General features: G+C 47.2%; 1 protein-coding gene across 5 annotated transcripts in view; it reads right to left on the bottom strand.

The window, feature by feature from the left end:
* Window positions 1-21,509, bottom strand: part of LOC146811408 (uncharacterized) — an 880,866-nt gene that overhangs the window by 452,720 nt on the left and 406,637 nt on the right. For all 5 annotated transcript variants that reach the window (XM_085618520.1, XM_085618519.1, XM_085618522.1 and 2 more), the window contains exon 8: window positions 3,631-3,681. In XM_085618520.1, coding sequence (XP_085474646.1) covers window positions 3,631-3,681 — 51 coding nt within the window. The remainder of the gene's footprint in view (window positions 1-3,630; window positions 3,682-21,509) is intronic.

Genomic DNA, 21,509 nt, shown 5'->3' with positions numbered 1-21,509 from the left:
GGAGAGTCTTCTTGGATCGAAATCTGGCACAGGCCATACATGTAGATTCGTCGTGATCCGGTGAAAGGCATTTGTTGCACACCGGATGGACGTCGATGTGTGGATATTTCGCATTGCATACAGGGCACCGCTTGAATGGTGTCCTCGATTCCATCGTCGATGTCGGGTCGATGGTCGGGTAAGATGCGAAAAAGGTGGTTCTGGAAGTTAGTAAACTAACAAAGATACTATCGATACCGATCGGGAACAGTACCAACGCGAACTAGAGGCCTTTTGGCCTGGAAAAAGTTTTTCCTAACTTGAGTCAAGATAAGCACATCCGAACCCAATGGCGGAAAAAAACAATCTGAGGATGGAGAGGATGCCCATGCGCACTGTAGTCCAGGGGAGGAGTCACCTATCCCAGGATACTTCGAAGACTCTTCCAGGACAACAACGTGCAAACATCCGGACCCAACACTAGGCGGCGATCTATGCACAGATATGAATTCAGCAGCCCACATGCCTCGAACCTAAAGAACCTTGAACCCGTCCCACTCCCAAATATATGTCAGACTACACCACCCAATCTAAATACCACTGAGTTGGGCATCAATACAATAGCCCGCCTCAAAACACGAGGTGATGAAAAGCAGCATTAACGAAAGCTTTCAAACTACAATTCCTTCAGAAGAGACCCATGTGCCTAGTAGAATAGTGTTTTTGGCCAGAAAAAAAGAGGTAACTAATTAGGAAATCATCAGGAGGCATTGGGAGGTGCATCTTGTGCTCACTGCAAGAAGACAGGCTGCACTAATTTCCCAGGGCCCCGCTGTGTAGGTTTAAGGTTAATGCCTGCTCCTGCCTTATCAGTATTGCGTCCTTGAGGAAGAAGCCTGTCGCCTTGCTCGTTTGGTGAGTTTTTTACCTTACGAGCTGTTAACAGACTATAGCTATCTACTGCAAATGAAAAATCATAAAAAATTTAAATCTGGGTAAGGGACCCAGTCCCCAATCAGTCAAAGACCAGAAGAACAAGCATTGGCATAGCCAATAGGTCTCGCATTTGGAACCTTGTAAGTGTTTAGCCATGCAACAGTTGATGTTGCACCAAGGATATTGTGCGGCATAACTAAATACTTATAAGGTCCCAAAAGCGAGACCTATTGGCTATGCCAATGCTTGTTTTACATTGTTAGCCAATTACCCCTTGATGTTGTTAAGTCTGGAAATCTAGTCTCTGGAGCAGAAGCCTAAAACAGGTACCTGTGTCGTTAGAGCTAGCGCTCCCTCCTGCCTTTCTCCATCTTTACCATTACTAGAAAGAATAAAATATTCAAGACTTACGGTACTTTACCCCCGACCGCAGAACCTCTCTCCCAGGACCCCAGACTGTGTTCAAAGCTAGGAAGCTGCTGTCCAGGAGCAGTGAAGTCCGAATTTAGCGAGGGGAAGGGGAGGTGGGCACAGGGAGCACCGAGGGAGGAAGAGAGACAGAGGGAGGAAGAACGACAGAGGCCAGGGGGCTGTGGCGGAGGAGAAAGGGAAGAGGGACAAAGGAAAATGGGCACAGAAAGAGAGGGGGTGAAGGGAGAGGAATGTGGGAAAGGGGATGGTAGCTCCCAGGGATATAGGATAGAAGCGCTGAGAGGACAGAGGTGAAGGAAGGAGGAGGCATCGAGTGGTAGCAGGAAGGAAAGAATGTGAAGTGAGAGAGTTAGGTAGGGGTGGGAGAGGGAGGATGAGAGACTGAGGTAGTGGTGAGATAGGGAAAGAGACAGTGAGGAAGGTGCGAGAGGGAGAGGGAAATGTGAGACAGGGAGAGATGCAGGCGTGAGAGGGAAGAGAAGAAAGAGGGAGGGATAATAGAGGTAACACATGGTGCAGGGGTGCTAAAGCAGAGGAGAGGACGTGTAGGGAGAGACAGTAGGGGAAGGGAGTGAGCGCAGAGGAGAAATGGGCAGGAGGAGAGGCAGTAGTAGAGAGAAGGGGAGCAGATAGGGAGGGGGGGATCACAGAGAGTTAGGAGAAAGAAGGATAGATAGAGATATATAGTTTGGGTGTAGTTGAGGGTGGGCATGAGGAAGAGCAGAACATGGGGGAGTGATAGAGAAGAGAGGGGGGCGAGGAGAGCAGGAGTGAAGAGGGGGTCAGGAGAAGGATACATAAGAGATGTAGAAGAGAAAGAGGGAAGAAAAAACTGTAGATGGGAAAGAGGACGACAGTGGAGAGGTGAGGAAAGAGTAAGAAGGAATCCTTGGCAACAAAGCGCCGCCCCACCACACTGTAGCAGAGAGGGAATCGGACGAGAGCAGAGCAAATCAACAAGCACACCAGGTGGGCTAGCGGACAGCTGCACACATGCAAAAGCCTTGAAGTAAAGAGGAACGTTAGGCTAGCCAAGAACCATAAGGCGAAAATAAACCTTGCGGTCTTCTGCACTGTGTAGTAAAAGGTTCAACTGCACTGGGTTGATTAGCAGTCCCTCTGGGTGTTTTGATGGCCAGAGCTGCACCACAAACAATGCATTTATTTAGTACTGTTAAATCCAGTAGCAACGACCAATGCTGTGTAGCTGATCACCCTTTTCAACGCCAGGATAACCATATGCACACACGGAGCCATTCTGGCTCTGTACACTCGAGCAATCATTTCTAATGCAGGCTCAAATACCGTAATGCAAACCATGTAATATGGTCCAATACCGAGATGTATGTTATTATATTTGATACTGCTCCCGGAGGTGCACATTACCCCAAGCATCATCACTAAGCACACAATAATAATATGCGGTCTACATCACAGACAACTGTGATGGTAGGGTGAGCTCTTTGAGAAGGGGAATGGATGAGGTTTAAAACAAAAGCAGTGGCATCACCTCACACAAAAGGAAGCACACATGCATCCAAGTTACCGTGAAATATTACGTTTACTTGCCTTTGTAAATGAAGAAAAAGGAGCCCAATACAGAGTAGCACACTGTGGTAGCAGAACGGACTCAGCAGACCAGGAAGGGGAGATTCGGTAGCGAGAGTGGCAGCCATTTCAGTCATCGCGATCACGATCGCTGTGAAAGCGAAAGTGATCGTGATGGCGCGCTAAAGCACGCAAGGGATGCGCGCGCAGCAGCGCGCGTGCTTGTGCAGTGGGCTGAAGCGCTTCCCAAAAGTGGATTGCATGGCGGCACGATGCAGGCGATTGTGCGCGTGCTCGCCATGCAATCCACTTTTGGGAGCACTTTTGGGAGCTCCTTACTAGAGTCTCGCATAGCGATTGCTACGCAATAGCTAGGCGAGACCTAAAAACCAGACATTGATGTCATGATCCAATCTTTAGGTCTATCTTCATCATTCTCTTCTTTTCCAAACAAACACATTTTTAAGTGAAAACCTTTGAGCAGCTCTTGAATCCACCATTGGAAAATAATCTTAGATGGTGGTCATGTATTGGGAAATTGTGGATAAACCATCAACGTCATATTGAGTCACCACAAGTCCACCAATGGAATATACCTGAAATACTTTAGAAACAACACAATTCCGGACTGAACCTCTAAATTCACACAATGTAAATCTTGAAGAGATTCACACTGTGGAAAAGCAAGAATGTTTACTGAAATCAGTTGAAAATGGTGCCGAAAGCACAGCTTACCTTCGTCGCTTCTTCTCTTTATTTTTATGTTTGCTCTTCGGTGTGGGAGACCTACGGGCATCAATAAACCATTATAAGAATGTCTGCTCAAAGGGTTAAAAAGAATTGAAATTAAGCACAACACTTAAGAACCTGCATCACTGCAACAACTAGCTCTGCAATGCTTCTACCTTTGCAGGCATTCACACATTAAAAAGCCGCAGGAAAAATAACATGCCTAAATAATTTTGTAGCATTTATGTGCTAGATCATAGGTACTCAAATTTTCCCAGGGGCCACAAAGAATGGATTGGGGTGTGCCGGAGGACACATTGATGCCAGCTGGGTAGGAATGGGACTTTGTGGAGGGTGGGTGGCGAAAGGTGAGGATAAGGTGGGAGTACGGGAAATAGAGCATGTACATGGTGTGGTTAGTGAGAAATTGGGTTATTTTGAACGTTTCCTTCCATACTGCCCTCTAGATTAAGCCCTTGAAGAGTCAGATTTGACAATACTGTGTTGTGCTGTATCTTATTCACTATCCCTCTACCACACCTTGGGGGTAAGACTTCTCTGCTTGCTATCACGATCTTGGGAGAGTCAAGTGTAAAAAGGAAGTAACATCATTACTTAACTGGAATGAAATAGGATTGCACAATGTGAAACCAAAAGACCTGGGATCAAGTCCAGCTTCCCCACTTGACCAAATTGTGTGATCCTAGGCAACTATCTTATTTCACTTTACCTCTTTTTTCTTCATGATTACATATAAGAGCACCTTGAAATAGGAGTTCAGGATATGTGCTGTGCAAAACCTTTTCTTGTGTTTGATTTAATAAAGTATAATGTCTATGTATAATAACCAAGGTAAACTATAGGGTCCCATGGGACAACTAGCTTACCTCTTAGATCACCCTTGGCACTATTGTTAGGGTGGGAGAAGGCATGAATGTTTCTACTTTTTTTTTGTTGAACAATCACTTTAAAAAAAAAAAAAAATTCAACATGGATATAATCTGACGTACTAACGTGAAACCCTTCTGCGTGCTAATTGTAGAAAACTGGCTTTTTATGTAGTGGACCATAGTGAAGTACACTATGTACAAAGTCTAGACGACCCTTATTGTCTTACAGGGCTTAAATTGATCATCTCAAATGCTCTTTTGTGGTAGTACGGGTGAGCAGTTTAGGCTTATCAGAGGGTTGTGTTAAGCATTTGTTTTACACAGTCAATAAATGAGTCACTCAAGAAGAAACTCTAGAACTCAGAAAAAGAACACTTTTATACAATTTTAGACCCCAAGATCATCGAAATCAGGTACGCACTTTAAACGTTATGAAATTTGACAGTAAAAACATTAGAAAATGAGAGCTGTCAGATGTGAGGCATAAGCAGACTGCGGTAATGTTATCCTATGGGGAAAACATTTGCTGCATCGGTACACCTAAAGACGACTTACTGAACTGTTCTTCTGGACTTAAGGTGAGTGGGGGCAAGTACGAAAAACTCACTAACAGTTCAAGTTCACCTGCCCTGGGGTGTTAAGGTACAGAGGTGCTTTAAGCAGTGGTAGCCTTGAAGACTACACACTAAAGTCAACGGAGCAAATAACCTGCAAGAAAAAGCTGCATGTGGGGGCTAGGGGACCACTCCAGCGGAACCCATGGGAGGCTATGCTATTGAAGAGTCTCAGGACCACAGAGCCACCGATGGTTTACGTGTGCCCAGGCCAAGAAGCTCTAGTACAGAGGTGTTTCGTCTGGTGAGTTAGAGGCTCTCATGGTTCTTGGTGTACCTGCAGGTGAGGATAAAGAAACAGTAGTGCAATTATTGGTGTGGAGCTGGCCTTTCAGAGTACCTTGAGGTGCAGGTACATTTGGGCAGCAGTGGGGTTCTGATTTAACACAAACCTTGGTGCTAGCATCTGGCTCCGTTAACATGAGGACTGGTGCTGGCAGCTCCTGGCTTCTACAAACTTGGCAAGGAGATGGATCTGACCTCCTGGAGCACAAAGATCTTTTGCTGGGATGCTACTTCCTTGGTAAGCACGGGGGACGACAGAACGATGTACCAGGCAGCTGCACCCTGAAACTTCTGGTGCAGGGAAGTGGCTCGTCCACTCCAAGGGAGATGCTGCGGGGTTGAGGTAGTGCTGGGGAAACCTCCAAGAGTTTGAGGAAGCTGTTCTGCTTCTGTATCAATCAGTTCCAGTGATAATCGGGACAGCAGCAGTCAGGTAGGGTTTTGCGGCAAAGTAGATGCTGGTCCACCGTTCTTAACTATTCGGCTCTTCTTTGTCCTTCAAGCAGACGATTGAGTTCCTGGTGTCAGGGGGCCACCAAATAGATTAAGCTACTTAATTACCTTAGCTAACGCCTTATCTGGTAGAGACTAGATCTAGCTTCAGATTCCTTACCTTAGAATTATCCCCAACTGCCAGACTGCATCCGAAATTTAGTTTACAGCAGTAACTCTGTGCATCGGTAAAGTGCACCAAGCAACTCCGTATGACGCCATACACCGGATTTGACATTGTCAGAGTCCATTTAAGCCCTCTGCTGACGTCAGATTGTTCCGTAACTACTTCCCGTGCTAAAATGCAGAGCTACGTAAAGAAACTCCTATGGCATTTGGTGAATACTCTGGGAGCAGTGGTGACGCTGAATGGAAGCATTTTGAACAGGTAATGTCCCGCTACCACAAACCTGAGATATTTGCGATGAGCAGGATGTACTAGAATATTTAAGTATGCGTCCTTTAAGTCTAAAGTAGACAGAAAGTCGCCTTGCTGAAAGAGTGGGAGTACTTGTTGGGGTGCCACTATGTGAAAATGATCTGATTGGATATACAGATTTAGGTCTACGAGGTCTAGTATAGGCCTGAGAGAGCCATCCTTTTTCAGTATGAGGAAGTATAGGGAGTACACTCCGGTCTATTGATACTGTAACGGGACTGGCTCTATAGCTCCTTTCTGCAATAGAGAGAATTTCTTGTTTGAGTAGGTTCTAATGCTCTGGTGACCTTTTGTGTGATTTTGGAGAAATGTTTGGGGGGATTGTCGGTAAGCTAAAGGCAATAACCAGATTGGATAATTTTTAGAACCAACTGTCTGAAGTGATTGCATTCCAGACGGGCAGAAATTGAGAAAGACGTCCCAAACAGGTGTAGAATGATCAGGGGTGGATCAGGCAAGTCACTGTTTGTTGGCTGCAGGGGAAGTACGTGTTGTGTTACCTTTACCTCTTCCCTTGCTGTTATTGCCTCGAAATCCTCCTATAAAATAACCACTTGAAGAGGGTGACTGATTGTTGCCTCTGTAGGAGGCAGAAGTAGTGTCTGAGGATATATTCTTTGAGCCCCCTCTGTAAAAGGAGTGGCAAAAGGAGCCCCGATTGGAAGGGGACTGCAAAGCCCCCATGGATTTTGCAACCTGTGTTCATTTTTCTAAAATCTCATCTACTACAGGTCCGAAGAGTTGTTCCTTATCAAAGGGTAACTTTGAAGTGGAAGCTTGGAATTCCGGTTTCAACCTTGAAATTCTGAGCCAGGCGTGTCTTCTTAAAAGATGGTTAGTGTTAACTGCGCAAGCTGCAGTATCACCTGCATCTAAAGCACATCTATTGGATGTATCAGAAATGAGCTTTCCTTCCTGAATTAAAATGATTAGCTTTATTTTTATGTTCATCTGGCAAGAATTGGAGCAATTTTTCTAGCTTGTCGCAATGAGCCCTGTAATAAAGCGCTAAAAGAGCCTGTGTGTTGGCAATACGCCAATTATTGGCTGCCTGTGTAGCTATTCTTTTGCCAGAGGCATCTATAAGTTTAGATTCTTTATCAGGAGGAGGGGCATCTCCTGTGGTTTGAGAAGTTGCTCTTTTGCGAGCGTTGGAGACCACTAGAGAGTCTATGGGAACTTGACCCTAGGTGTAGATTGGGTCTGTAGGTGCCAGCTTATTTTTTGTCTACTCTAGGTGTGACGATCCTCACACACAGTCTCTTTAAAAATGTCATCTAGGCAGTGTGTGTGTGTTGCTCTTAAGAGAAATAAGTTACTTACCTGTAGCTGCAGTTATCCAGTATTGGTATCTTTCATAGATTCACATGCCTGAATCATTCCCCGTCATCGTAGTGCAAGTCCCACAGTACAAATAACATAGCAGTAAATAATGAAAATCCATAGGCCCATAGATGCAAACATGCATTATATAGCCCATTAGTCTCTTTTTGTAAAAAGGACCAAACTGAATCACATAACCAATCAAGACACCAGCACCCTCTAGAACCTTCCCAAGAGAGGCAGAGTACCTCAGATTTTATAGTACAAGTGTGGTAAGTACCGTAGTATAGAGGAAGCCTCTCTGGGGAGGAGGGTGGGTGCATGGGAATCTATGAAATATATCAATACTGGATAACTGCAGTTACAGGTAAGTAACTTATTTCTTATCCTGTATTGGGGTATATTTCATAGATTCACATGCCTGAATCAGAATAGCAAGCAGTGCCCCATATGGATAATGGAAGCTTATCCATATATATGCACACGTATTAGGTGGTAAGCACTATAGTGGACAGTGGGTAGTGCTAATATATTGCTTAGTAACCTGTGAAATATGGAAGATGATGGAGCAGAAAGCAAACGTCCCATTTCTAAGAAACAAGTCAACGATACTATATATCGTAGCAAGCATAGATATAGTCATTAGTGTAAGCAACAACATTCACCAGTACCTGCTAACATAAGTGTATATATCTAAACACGTGTCCAGGGATGGCTAATGCGACACATACTTCTTTTCAACACTGTGGCATAGGCGTACTCGCCGTCGCCACTACATCGACCAGAGTTACTTGGGGCAACATACTGGTGTGACGAGCAGTGTGCGGCCAACTGGATTTCTTATATAAAGGCTCCCTTGAGCCATTTGGGCTGACGAGCTCTGGACCAGCACCTGCGCGCCATGAGAGGTACTTTACCGGTTTTTACGTTATTGGCAGTCCACGCTGCACCCCCTTACACTTACCTACTCCCTGCTGACGAGAGGCAACTACCTCGAAACACGTGTCCAGGGATGGCTAATGCGACACATACTTTTTTTCAACACTGTGGCATAGGCGTACTCGCCGTCGCCACTACATCGACCAGAGTTCCTTGGGGCAACATGCTGGTGTGACGAGCAGTGTGCGGCCAACTGGATTTTTTATATCCATCTATCTAGCTCTATATATATATTATCTACTGTCGGTCGCCAGTAGATAGTCATAGTTAGGACCGTGTTTCCATAGGAAATCTCAAAATTCTATTTTGAATAACTTCGGCGCCGGTTGACGAATCTTCGCGAAATTTTCAAAACTAATGGGGCGCTCCGCTCAGCTCCTACCCTGAAAGTCTCGGGGGGATTCGTCAAGCGGGGCCGAGAAAAAAGGGGGGTCCCAAAACGCGTTTTCCCCATGCATTTTCCCATAGAACCTTTAGTCGAAGGTACAGCCCGAACGGCTGAACAGAATTACTTGAAATTTGGCAGAGGGGTAGTCCTCAGGTCAGGGATGTGCCTTTTGCATATATGGAGTCAATCTGTTCAGTAGTTCCTGAGAAAATTGCAGTTAAAGTACATAAATATCTATAGCCGCGCACCGTGCGCGCACCCTAACGTGCGGAAGCGTAATTCTGATTGGTTGTTAGATGTCAGTCAACGTTCGAATCGGTCGAAATCAGGAAGTGTCGGCCGCCATTTTGTTTGTTTTCAGTGCGAGAGTGATAAAGGAAGGTGGCGAAAGTGAAAAGGGGGCAGGGTAGAGAGTTCCTTACCCCCTAGCCTTTGTCAGGGGGTCCCTGAAGGCAGAAAAAAACCTTTTAATTTTTTTTTTTTAAATCGCGGGGGTGCGCGCACTGTGAAAAACCATTAAAATAAATGTTTATACGTAGTTTATTGAAAAATTAATATATAAAAAAATACATACATAACTTAGCATTTAAAAAACCGTACAAATTCACTGAAAAAACCATAGGTTTCACACACATTATAGTTAGTTATTAGCACTTAAAAAACCTTGCAAATTCACTTAGAAAACCATAGGTTTCACATGTTATAGTTAGGTGGATATTTCACTCGTAAAAAACCAATGAAATTCCCCCGTTATAGTTAGTTCAGATAACTAACTCGCGTGACCGCCACTCTATCACAAGGATGATGTCATCAGTGATGCCACTGATCATGTCATGAAGGATGTAATATGTGACGTCATGAGCAGAGGATTTCGGGCGCGCGAGTTATAGTTATCTGAACTAACTAACGGGGGAATTTCATTGGTTTTTTACGAGTGAAATATCCACCTAACTATAACATGTGTAAAACCTATGATAGAGATATATATATATATGTATTAACTGAAAAAACCATAGGTTTCACACACGTTGTAGTTAGGAATTAGCATTTAAAAAACCTTGCAAATTCACTGAAAAAACCATAGGTTGCACACATGTTATAGTTAGCTGGACATTTTACTGATAAAAAACCAATGAAATTCCCCCGTTATAGTTAGTGCAGGCAACTATAACTCGCGCGATCAAGTAACTGTTCAGCCGTTCGGGCTGTAGCTGTGTCTAAAGGTCCTATGGAAAAATGCATGGGAAAAACGCGTTTTGGGACCCCCCCTTTTTTCTCAGCCCCAGCTTGACGAATCCCCCCCAAGACTTTCAGGGTAGGAGCGGAGCGTAGCGCCCCACCTATTTTGAAAATTTCGCGAGGATTCGTCGACCGGCGCCAAAGTTATTCCAAATAGAATGTTGCGGATTTCCTATGGAAACAGGGTCCTAACTAGAACTACCTACTGGCGACCGCCAGTAGGTAATATATACATATATATATACATATATATTCACTTAAAAAACCATAGGTTTCACACGTTATAGTTATCTGGACATTTCACTCGTAAAAAACCAATGAAATTCCCCCGTTATAGTTAGTGCAGGCAACTATAAATCACGCGACCGTAATCCTCTGCTGATGACGTCAGATATTACATCAATGTATTTAGACACTTATTTACCCATGTCTTCTTCCATTAATTGAGCTATACATATATTACAAATATTTTTTTTTCAGAAAAACACATATGTCATCAGTGATGTAATATCTGACGTCATCAGCAGAGGATTGCGGTCGCGTGAGTTATAGTTGCCTGCACTAACTATAACGGGGGAATTTCAATGGTTTTTCACGAGTGAAATGTCCAGCTAACTATAACATGTGTGAAACCTATGGTTTTTTAAGTGAATTTCCAAGGTTTTTTAAATGCTAATTCCTAACTATAACGTGTGTGAAACCTATGGTTTTTTCAGTGAATTTGTACGTTTTTTTAAATGCTAAGTTATGTATTTTTTTTTTTTTAAGGTTTTTCACCGTGCGTGTACCGTACGCGCAAGGTGCGCTTCGCGCACCGCGCGCCCATGTTACGCAGTTCGCGGAATTTTTCCGTTTCTACCGTATGCACACGCTACGCGTACTCCGCGATTTTTCGCAAAAAAAGTAAAAGGAAATTTTGGCCCTTGGGGGTCCATCTGGGACCCCGTGACAAAGGCAAGGGGGTAAGGAATTATCCACCGTGCCCCCTTTTCACGTTCTCCACGAGCCCTGTGCCCCTACAGTACCCAGGTCCATTCCTGAGCACTGTAAGTGCAGTGCTGCCATTTAAGAGTACATGGTACTGAGAGCTCGTCAAACACGAACTCCACAGCGCCATAATGGCAACACTGAAGACCGAGAAGTTTGGTATCAAACTTCTCAGCACATCGAACCCACACTGATGCCAGTGTGGGATTTAATGTACCAAGCACCCCAGAGGGCATCTTAGAGATGCCCCCTTAAACCTAACCTACAATCCACGTCTGCTCTGAGGCTGCCTAGGCTGCCACACAGCAGACATGTGGCTGGACCCCTGGGTGGGAGAGCCCCTGCTCTCCTGGGCCTTCACCAATGCACATCCTGGGCGAGGTGCTAAATCTCCTCCCCCCAGGATGGGCAGGGGGAAGCTTCAAAGGTATGCCGCCTCTGTGAGCTTCCCCAGGCCACTGCAACCCCCCACTCTGGCGGGAAGCTTGGCCGGAAACCCCAAATAAGGACAGGGGATGCGCCAGCCTGCCAACCCCACCCCTCAGGTGGGAGAGGCGAGGTGAAGCACATCTCCGGGCTCTCACCATCTTGAAGATGGGAAGCCCTACCCTATCAGGACTAGGCTACTACCCCCCCCCCCCCCCCCCGAGAGCGGCAGGATAGGGGGTGTACCCACCCCAGGACAGGGACCCATTGGTCCTTGCCCTTCACCTACCTGTAACGCCCCTAAATCTAGTATTTAGGGGCACCCTGAACCTGCCTTCCCCAGATTACAGATTCCAAAATACAAAGAAGAGCAAGAAGAAAGAAGACCTGCCCTGCAGCTGCTAAGAAGAGGAAGACACCAACTGCTTTGGCCCCAGCCCTACTGGCCTGTCGACCCTCAAACCTGCTCCTGCTCCAACCCGGCATCTCTTCTGGCCAGCAACCTCACAAACCCCGGAGGACGTGGCTACCTTTTGGCTCTACGACCCTGGGACTCCCATGAGTAGAGGCTCTACTCAAAACCTACCTCTAATCCCTGGCAGCAGCCCGGAACCGCGAACCCAGCACACTCTGCACCAGCCAAGCCTAGCCAGTGCCGGAGTGAACAAAGACCACGAGGACGACCCCACGGTGACTGTGACCCCGGCTCCCCATGGCCCCCTGTGCCCAATCCCGGGGTACCTACCTATCCTCCAACTACCCAACTTACCTCTCAAAGTGGTGGTGGGACCTGAAGAATCTTAGTCCCCGAGCTTGCAGTCTTTCTAAACCAGAGATTTCCCATTGAAATCATTTGAGTGCCCAAAGGCTCAAAAGCACCCTCGACCCAGCCGCCCTGGCAGTGCAACCTCTAAACCTATCTACTTCCCCACTTGCCCTGAGTAAGTGACCAGGAGCCCAGCTCTCACAGCCGTGTGGCCTGCTAGTCAGAACCTTAACTCTGCCAGTCGAGTACTTACCCAAAAGCCGATAACTGACTTTCTTTCCATAGGGTAACGGACTGGTTTCTCTTGAAATCTCTTTTAACTGTCGGGTTTCTAAACTTTAAAATATTCAACTAAAATCAACCGAGTAACGAAAACAGAAATACTCACTGTGAGAAAGTGCCATCTTTCTTGCATGGTATGCCCCCACTTTTTGCTAAATTGCTGAATGTACTTCGATTGAGTGTACCCTGGGTTCCTGCCAATCAGGTGCCCAGGGCCTATGTTCCTTCCTTAAACCACACAAACTCCAAATTGGCAAACCCTAGCCACATGTCAGCCCCTAGTAAATGGTACCCTAGGTACCCAGGGCCTTGTGGCCAGGGAAGGTCTCTAAGGGCTGCAGCACTCATTGTGCCACCCTCAGAGGCCCTGTACCCTTACACACACACACTGCCCTTGCAGGCTGAGTGTCTGGGTGCAGGACAAAACAAAGAGTCGACATGGCACACATCACTGTGTACCATGCCCATCACCTACACTGCCAAGGCATATGTCAGCCACCCCTCTAGCTGGGTGCATTACGCCTATGGTGTGGGCACAGGAGCAGGAGCCCTGTGCCCCTACAGTACCCGGGTCCATTCCTGGGCACTGTAAGTGCAGTGCTGTCATTTAAGAGTACATGGTGCTGAGAGCTTGTCAAACACGAGCTCCACAGCACCATATTGGCAACACTGAAGCCTGGGAAGTTTGGTATCAAACTTCTCAGCACATTGAACCCACACTGATGCCAGTGTAGGATTTAATGTACTAAGCACCCCAGAGGGCATCTTAGAGATGCCCCCTCACAGCTAACTTACAATCCACGTCTGCTCTGAGGCTGCCCAGGCTGCCACACAGCAGACACGTTGCTGGACCCCTGGGTGGGAGAGCCCCTGCTCTCCCGGGCCTGCAACAATGCACACTCTGGCGGGAAGCTTGGCCGGAAACCCCATACAAGGACAGGGGATGTGCCAGCCTGCCCACCCCACCACTCAGGTGGGGGACGCGAGGTGAAGCACATCTCCGGGCTCTCGCCATCTTGAAGATGGGAGGCCCTACCCTATCAGGATTAGGCTACTGCCCCCCTCCCACAGGAGAGAGGCAGGATAGGGGGTGTACCAACCCCAGGACAAGGACCCATTGGTCCCTGGCCTTCACCTACCTGTAACGCCCCTAAATCTAGTATTTAGGGGCACCCTGAACCTTCCTTCCTCAGATTCCAGATAGAAAACTACAAGAAGAGCAAGAAGAACAAGGACCTGCCCTGCAGCTGCTAAAAAGAGAAGAAGACACCAACTGCTTTGGCCCCAGCCCTACCGGCCTGTCGACTCTCGAACCTGCACCAGCGCGGCATCTCTCGTGGCCAGCAACCTCACCAACCCCGGAGGACCTGGCTACCTTTTGGCTCTAAGCCCCTGGGACTCCCATGAGTAGAGGCTCTACTCAAGAAACCTATTTTTAACCCCTGGCAGCAGCCCGGAACCGCGGACCCAACACACTCTGCACCAGCCAAGCCTGGCCAGTGCCGGAGTGGACAAAGACCCTGAGGAAGGACCCCACAGCGACTGTGACCCCGAGTCCGGCACCCAAGGACCCCCCTCGACATCCCGGAAGAAGCCTGCAGCCTCAGATCCGAGTGCCACCCCAACCGCGATCAACCAGAGGGTAAGATTCCTGACGTCAAAAGGCACCCCGGCGCCCTGCGGCCCCCTGTGCCCAATCCCGGGGTACCCACCTAACCTACAACTACCCAACTTACCTCTCGAAGTGGTAGTGGCACCTGAAACATCCTCGTCCCCGAGCCTGCAGCCTTTTCCCAAACCGGAACATTCCCATTGAGCGCCCGAAGGCTCAAAAGCACCCTGCACCCAGCCGCCCGAGTGGCCCTGGCAGTGCACTCTCTACACTAACCTACTTCCCCACTTGCCCTGAGTAAGTGACCAGGAGCCCAGCTCCCACAGCCGCGTGGCGTGCCAGACAGCAGCCACCAACCAAGGCCCCTCCTACCCCTCATAGGATAACATGAGGCCTAACTCTCTCTGCACCCGGCCGTCCTGAAACCGCTGAGGGTGAACCAACTGTACCTACCTGACACTGGGGGACCCCTGAGTCCATGCCCGGAATTTCAACTCTGCCAGTCGAGTACTTACCCTTAAACCGCTAACTTCATTTTCCTCATAGGGTAACATTGACTGGCTTTTTCTTCAAAAATCTTCTAAGTGTGAACTTTTCAAAACTGCAAATATTCACCAAAAATCAGCAAAGTGACAAAAAAGAATTTACTCACCTGCTCCTAGGTGAACTCACAGTGCTGGATCTTGGTGCCCAGCCCTGACCCTGAAAAGTGTTCACAACTATACTTACCTGTAACTCATTTTTCTCCCATAGGAAACCATTGTCTGCTTTTCTGTGAAATTTCTTCCAAGGGTCTATTTTTGCAAATTTGAAATATTCTTTTAAAATCGTACCATTTCTGCAAACGAAATTACTTACCTGTTTTTGATAAGGACCCCAGTCCTGGGTCTAGGTACCCAGTCCTGGATTACTAAAGTAACGATAAAGTACTCTACCTGCAATTTGAATTTCTTGCCATAGAGATCCATTGAATGTTTTCTTTGAAATATTTTCTAAGTGCTAACTTTTGAAATAGCTAAATATTATTTAAAAATCATTACCGTTAAGTCGACTTTCATCACTTGATTCTGAATACTGACCCAAGGCTGGATCTAGGAGCCAGACCTGGAATTCCAAAAGTAATCTGAAAAGTAATTTATTACAAATAACCTGAATTTACCATTGAGCTCAATGCATTGTTATGTTTAGGAAATAGGATTGTTTATTGCAACCAACTGTGACTGTTTACACAAATTTATTGCTTAAGACAAAAGTATTTATATTCAACCTCTCATTCTGAGAAAGTATATTTTTACCCCCTTTGTGGTTCTGAAAATAAAACTAGCATATATTTCATATATATAAACCATTGGCCTAGAGTTCAGTTATTGAGTGTGTGAAACCATTTGCTGACTGAGTGTACAATAAATGCTTTACACTGTCCTCTGGTACTGCCTTACTGCTCGACCAAGCTACCACTTTTGAGAGTAAGGTCATACCTAACTTTGACCTCTATCAGCCTCTGGGGGACTGTGGACTCTGTACACCCTGTACCTATTAGGGAACAGTATATACAGAGCCACTTTCTCACACTCACCTGCTATTAAGAGATCCCAGTGCAGGATCTTGGTGCCTAGCACTGACCCTGAAAAGTACTTACGACCGTGCTTACAGCTAACTCAATTTTCTCCCATAGGAAACCATTGACTGTTTTTCTGTGAAATTTTTTCTAAGTGTCGATTTTTGCAAACTACAAATATTCTTTAAAAGTTGTACCAACTGTGAAAACGTAATTACTTACCTGTTTTAGATAGATGTCCCAGTACTGAGCCTAGGAGCCCAGCACTGGATTACAAAAGTAACGAACATACTTTACCTACAACTTGAATTTCCTTCCATAGGATAACATTGCCTGGTTTTTGCTTAAAAAGTGTGTCTCGATTTTGCAAAATGACAAATATTCGTTAAAAATCGCCTGTATAACCTAAACGCATTCTCTCAACTGCTTACAGGTGGTACACTAGTGCTGGATCCAGGATCCAACACTGAGCTAGAAAAAAGTAACAATAGCCCCACTTACCTGCTAAGTGAATTTTCTTCCATAGGATAACATTGGTGATTTCATTAGAAAAAGTTTCTAAGTGTCAACTTTTAAAATACCAAAATAATGTTTAAAAATCACCACAGTAACTAAATCGAACGGGGGGTGGGATTGGGTGGGGCTACTGGGTATCTAATCTAAGGTAAGGAATCTAACTAACGTGTTTCTTTCAGATGCACAAGTTACTTACCTTTGGTAACGATATATCTGTAAGAAAAATTAGTTCGATTCCTTACCGCCCCACCCATCAGCACCGTTCTGCGAACCGATATTTAGGGTTAAGGCCATCCCCTTCAGGACCCTAGTTTCATGGCACCAGTGTCTGTTTCTTACATGGCTCTGCGTTCCTGGCGCGGAAAGCTATGTACAGAACTGACGTCAGCGCGCAAGTGCGGAGTCTAAGTACTCCGACGTCATCCCAGCGATCACGACGCTGACGGACGCGGAGCCGCAGACGAAGCCTACTGACGCGCAAGGGTACTGCTGACGAAAGATCTTTCTGGATCCAGCCTGACACCTGGGGATATTCTAAGGTAAGGAATCTAACTAATGTTTCTTACAGATATATCGTTACCGAAGATAAGTAATGAATATGCTACTTACCAGTATGCATCTGTTCTTGGCATGTAGGGCTGCTGACATTCATATCTGTGCATAGATCGCCGCCTAGTGTTGGGTCTGGATGTTTGCACGTTGTTGTCCTGGAAGAGTCTTCGAAGTATCCTGGGATAGGTGACTCCTCCCCTGGACTACAGTGCGCATGGGCATCCTCTCCATCCTCAGATTGTTTTTCGCCATTGTGGCAGTGATGGAGTAGATACAGAAAGTGAGGACCATGCTTACAGTAATTCTGAGAGCTGCAGCTGCTACAGGTGCCGGGGAGGAGGGAGGGCGATATGAATGTCAGCAGCCCTACATGCCAAGAACAGATGCATACTGGTAAGTAGCATATTCAGTTCGAGGCATGTGGGCTGCTGAATTCATATCTGTGCATAGAATACATAGCAGTGCCCTCTATTAGCGGCGGCTACCAGTGCCAGCTGCAGCGGTCTGAAAAAGAGTTTTGAGAACAGCCTGTCCTACAGCTGCCTGCTGTTTTGATTGCACATCTACACAATAGTGTTTGGTAAATGTATGTGTAGTGGACCAGGTGGCTGCTCTACATATATCATGCAGGAGAATGTTTCCTAGGAAAGCCATGGAGGCCCCTAACTTACGTGTTGAGTGGGCTCGTGGGGGAATCGTTAATGTGCGTTTAGCCTTTTGATAGCAAATTTGAATACATTTAACGATCCATCTGGCTATACCTGCTTTGGAGATAGCGTTACCTTTGTGGTGTGGCGCAAAGGCAACGAAAAGTTGTTTTGTCTTCCTAAAGATCTTAGTCCTGTCGATATAATACATGAGGGCTCTCTTCACGTCTAGTGTATGGAGTGCTCTTTCTGCGACAGTTTATGGGTTTTGAAAGAAAACAGGCAGTTCAATAGTCTGATTCATGTGGAATTGCGATAACACCTTGGGCATGAATTTGGGGTTGGTACGCAGTACGACCCTGTTGGCGTGAACCTGTAACCTGAACGGTTAGTGCCTGGAGTTCACTAACTCTTCTTAAAGAGGTGATCGCTACTAGGAAAGCTACTTTCCAGGTAAGAAATTGAAGCTCGCATGAGTGTAGAGGTTCAAAGGGTGGACCCATCAGGCGTGTGAGGACCAAGTTGAGGTTCCACATTGGAGCTGGTGGGTGGCTTGGTGGAATGACTCGTTTGAGTCCCTCCAAGAATGCTTTGATGGCAGGCACTCTGAATAGAGAGAGGTGCTGCCTAGTCTGCAGATAGGCTGATATTGCGGTCAAATGGACACGTATAGAGGTGTACGCCAGATTGCATCGGTATAGGTGTAAGAGGTAACAAATTATGTTTTGTATGGATGCGTCTAGCGGGTTAATGTCATTATTAGTACAATAAATGATGAACCTTTTCCATTTGGCCGCATAGCAAGCTCTGGTAGTGGGTCTCCTGGCCTCCTTAATGATGTCCATACAGTCAGGTGGCAGGTTCAGGTAGCCAAACTCTAGGACTTCAGGAGCCAGATCGCCAGGTTCAGCTGTTGCGGATCTGGGTGCTGAATCTCTCCCTGGTTCTGCGTTAAATGCGCGGGTTTGATCCGCAGCCTTTGATGCGGCACCACGGAAAGTTCGAGAAAGGTGTTGTACCACGGCTGGCGTGCCCACGTTGGAGCAACCAGGACGAGTGTCAGTGAGTGTTGTCTGAGTTTGCGTGCCACCAGCGGTATCAGTGGTGCTGGGGGAAAAGCGTACGCAAATCTGCCGGACCAGTTCATCCATATCGCATTGCCCTGCGACTGCGGATGTGGGAACCTGGCGGCAAAGCTTTGGCATTTTGCGTTTTCGCTTGTGGCGAATAGGTCTATCTCTGGATGACCCCACTGCTGGAAGTATGGTTGGAGTACTGATGGGTGTAACTCCCACTCGTGCATCTGGTGGCTGTGTCTGCTGAGCAGATCCGCCATCTGGTTGTCCTTGCCGGGGAGGTGTTCTGCCATGAGGAACATGTTCCTCTGAATGGCCCACTTCCACATGCTCTGAGCCAGATGAGACAACTGTGGAGAGTGTGTTCCTCCCTGCTTCTGTATGTAGTACATGGCGGTCATGTTGTCCGTCCGGATCAACACGACTTTGTTGCACAAGTGTACTTTGAATGCTTTCATAGCTAGGAAGATTGCCATCAGTTCTAGAAGGTTGATGTGCATCTTTTGTTGTGTTGTCCATAGTCCCTGCACTGTGTAGTGGAGTACATGAGCTCCCCATCCCTGGAGAGACGCGTCCGCTGTCAGTATTATCTGTGGAACAGGCTCTTGGAACGGTCGGCCCTTGCAAAGGTTTCGTGGATTCCACCAATGCAGAGAGTTGTATGCCCGACCGCTCACCAACACTAGGTCTTTCAGCTGTCCTTGAGCCTGATTCCACTGACGTGCTAAGCACTCCTGAAGCGGGCGCATATGTAGTCTCGCGTGTGGGACTATGAAAATGCAGGAGGCCATCATGCCTATCAACTGCATGAACACTCGCGCAGGAAGGGAGTGTTGGGGTTTGAACTTGGAAATCAGCATTTGCATGCTGTTGATCCTCACAAAATTTGGCTGAGCTGTGGCCGCCAGAGTGTCTATAGTCGCACCTAGGTACTGTTGTACATGTGCGGGCTGGAGATGGGATTTTGGGTAATTTAGTGAGAATCCCAGACTGTGAAGGAGGTGAATGGTGCGGGACATGTGGCTGGCACATTGCTGGGCCGACTTTGCTTGAACGAGCCAGTCGTCCAGGTAAGGGTAGACGTGTACGTGCTGCCTCCGTAGATGTGCCGCCACAGTAGCTAGGCACTTTGTGAAAACCCTGGGTGCTGTTGTCACGCCGAAGGGAAGGACTTTGAATTGGTAGTGCTGCCCCTGAACAGTGAACCTGAGGTATTTTTTGTGTGAGGGGTGAATGGGTATGTGGAAATACGCATCCTTGAGGTCCAGTGTGGCCAGGAAGTCTCCCTGTTTGAGCAGCGGGAGGACTTGCTGTAAAGTGAGCATGTGAAAATGCTCGGAGAGAATGTAGCGGTTCAGGGGTCTCGGGTCTAATATAGGTCTGAGTGACCCGTCTTTTTTTGGTATTAAAAAGTACAGGGAGTACACCCCCGTACCCTGCTCGTGGACGGGTACGACCTCTATTGCGCCTTTTAGTAGCATGCTTAGCACCTCCTGCTGTAAGAGCGTTAAGTGCTCTGAGGACATAGGACGGTGTTTTGGAGGTATTGTGGGTGGAGTTGAGCTTAATTCTAGGCAGTAACCGTATTTGATAATGTCTTTGACCCACCTGTCCGTGGTGATGGAGGTCCACGTGGACAGGAACCTTTGTAGCCTTCCCCCGACAGGTGTTAGGTGGTCGGGAGGAAGGGAGAGGGCGTCACTGTTTGTTCTTGGGGGAGGACCTGGTGTTGCCGTAACCGCGTCCTCTGCCCTTTGTGCTTGAGCCACGATAGCCACCCCGGGTGTTTTTATCGTAGGTGCTTTGTGTGTTGCCTTTGTTGTAGGTTTGCTGTGACCCCTGTCCTCTACCTGCTCCTCTATTTCCGGGGCGACAAAAGGAGCCGCTCCGAAAGGACTGCGTTTGAAGAGCCCCCATGGACTTAGCAGTGTCCGTGTCCTTTTTTATTTTCTCTAGGGTGGTGTCAACCTCCGGCCCGAATAAGTAGTCGGGGTTGACAGGCTGGTTGAGGATATTATTTTGCACCTCAGGTTTGAATCCGGAGATTCGCAACCAGGCGTGTCGTCGCAACATGACGCTAGTGTTTATGGCTCTGGCAGCTGTATCTGCGGCATCCAGTGCACACTTAATGGATGCGTTTGTGAGGAGTTGTCCCTCCCTGATGAGGATCCCCGCACCTTCTTTGAATTGGTCAGGGAGATGTTGGAGTAATTTTTCTAGTGTGTCGTAGTGTGCTCGATCGTAGCGGGCGAGGAGCGCCTGAGTATTGGCAATGCGCCATATATTAGCTGCCTGGGCCGCAACCCGTTTGCCGGAGGTCTCTAGCACCTTGGACTCTTTGTCCGGGGGAGGAGCATCACCTGTTGTTTGCGAGTGTGCCCGTTTGCGAGCATTCGCAACTACAATGGAATCTAGAGGTAACTGGCCTCTAATGTAGGTAGGGTCCCCAGGCGCCCACCTGTATTTTTTGTCGATTCTGGGGTTTATTACTCTTGCCCTGGTGGGTTCTTTGAAGATGTCCTTTGCTGGTTTGAGGACACCTTTTAACATGGGTAGAGTTTTTATATTCCTTTCTGAGGATGCGAAAGTGTCCATGAGAAAGTCGTCCTCCACGGTGTCAGAGTGGAGTTGCACCCCATGATTGGCCGCAGCACGTTCAATTAGGACGTTGAATGCGGCAGTGTCCACTGTGGGAGATGTTTTCGCTCCATAGAGTTGCGGGTCCTGTGTATCCATAGGTGCACCCGAGTCTACAGGGTCATCCCAAGCTTGGTCGGGGTCCTGTTGGCCTTCAGGGTCCATCTCTCCGGGGTAGGGGACGTGGTCACCCATGTAGTCCTCCAAAACGTCAGTG

The sequence above is a fragment of the Triturus cristatus genome, chromosome 7 (assembly GCF_964204655.1).
Source record: "Triturus cristatus chromosome 7, aTriCri1.1, whole genome shotgun sequence".
In the NCBI taxonomy this organism is placed as follows: domain Eukaryota; kingdom Metazoa; phylum Chordata; class Amphibia; order Caudata; family Salamandridae; genus Triturus; species Triturus cristatus.
The sequence above is the reverse complement of the archived record's forward strand: the minus strand, read 5'-3'. Positions and strand labels throughout refer to the sequence as shown.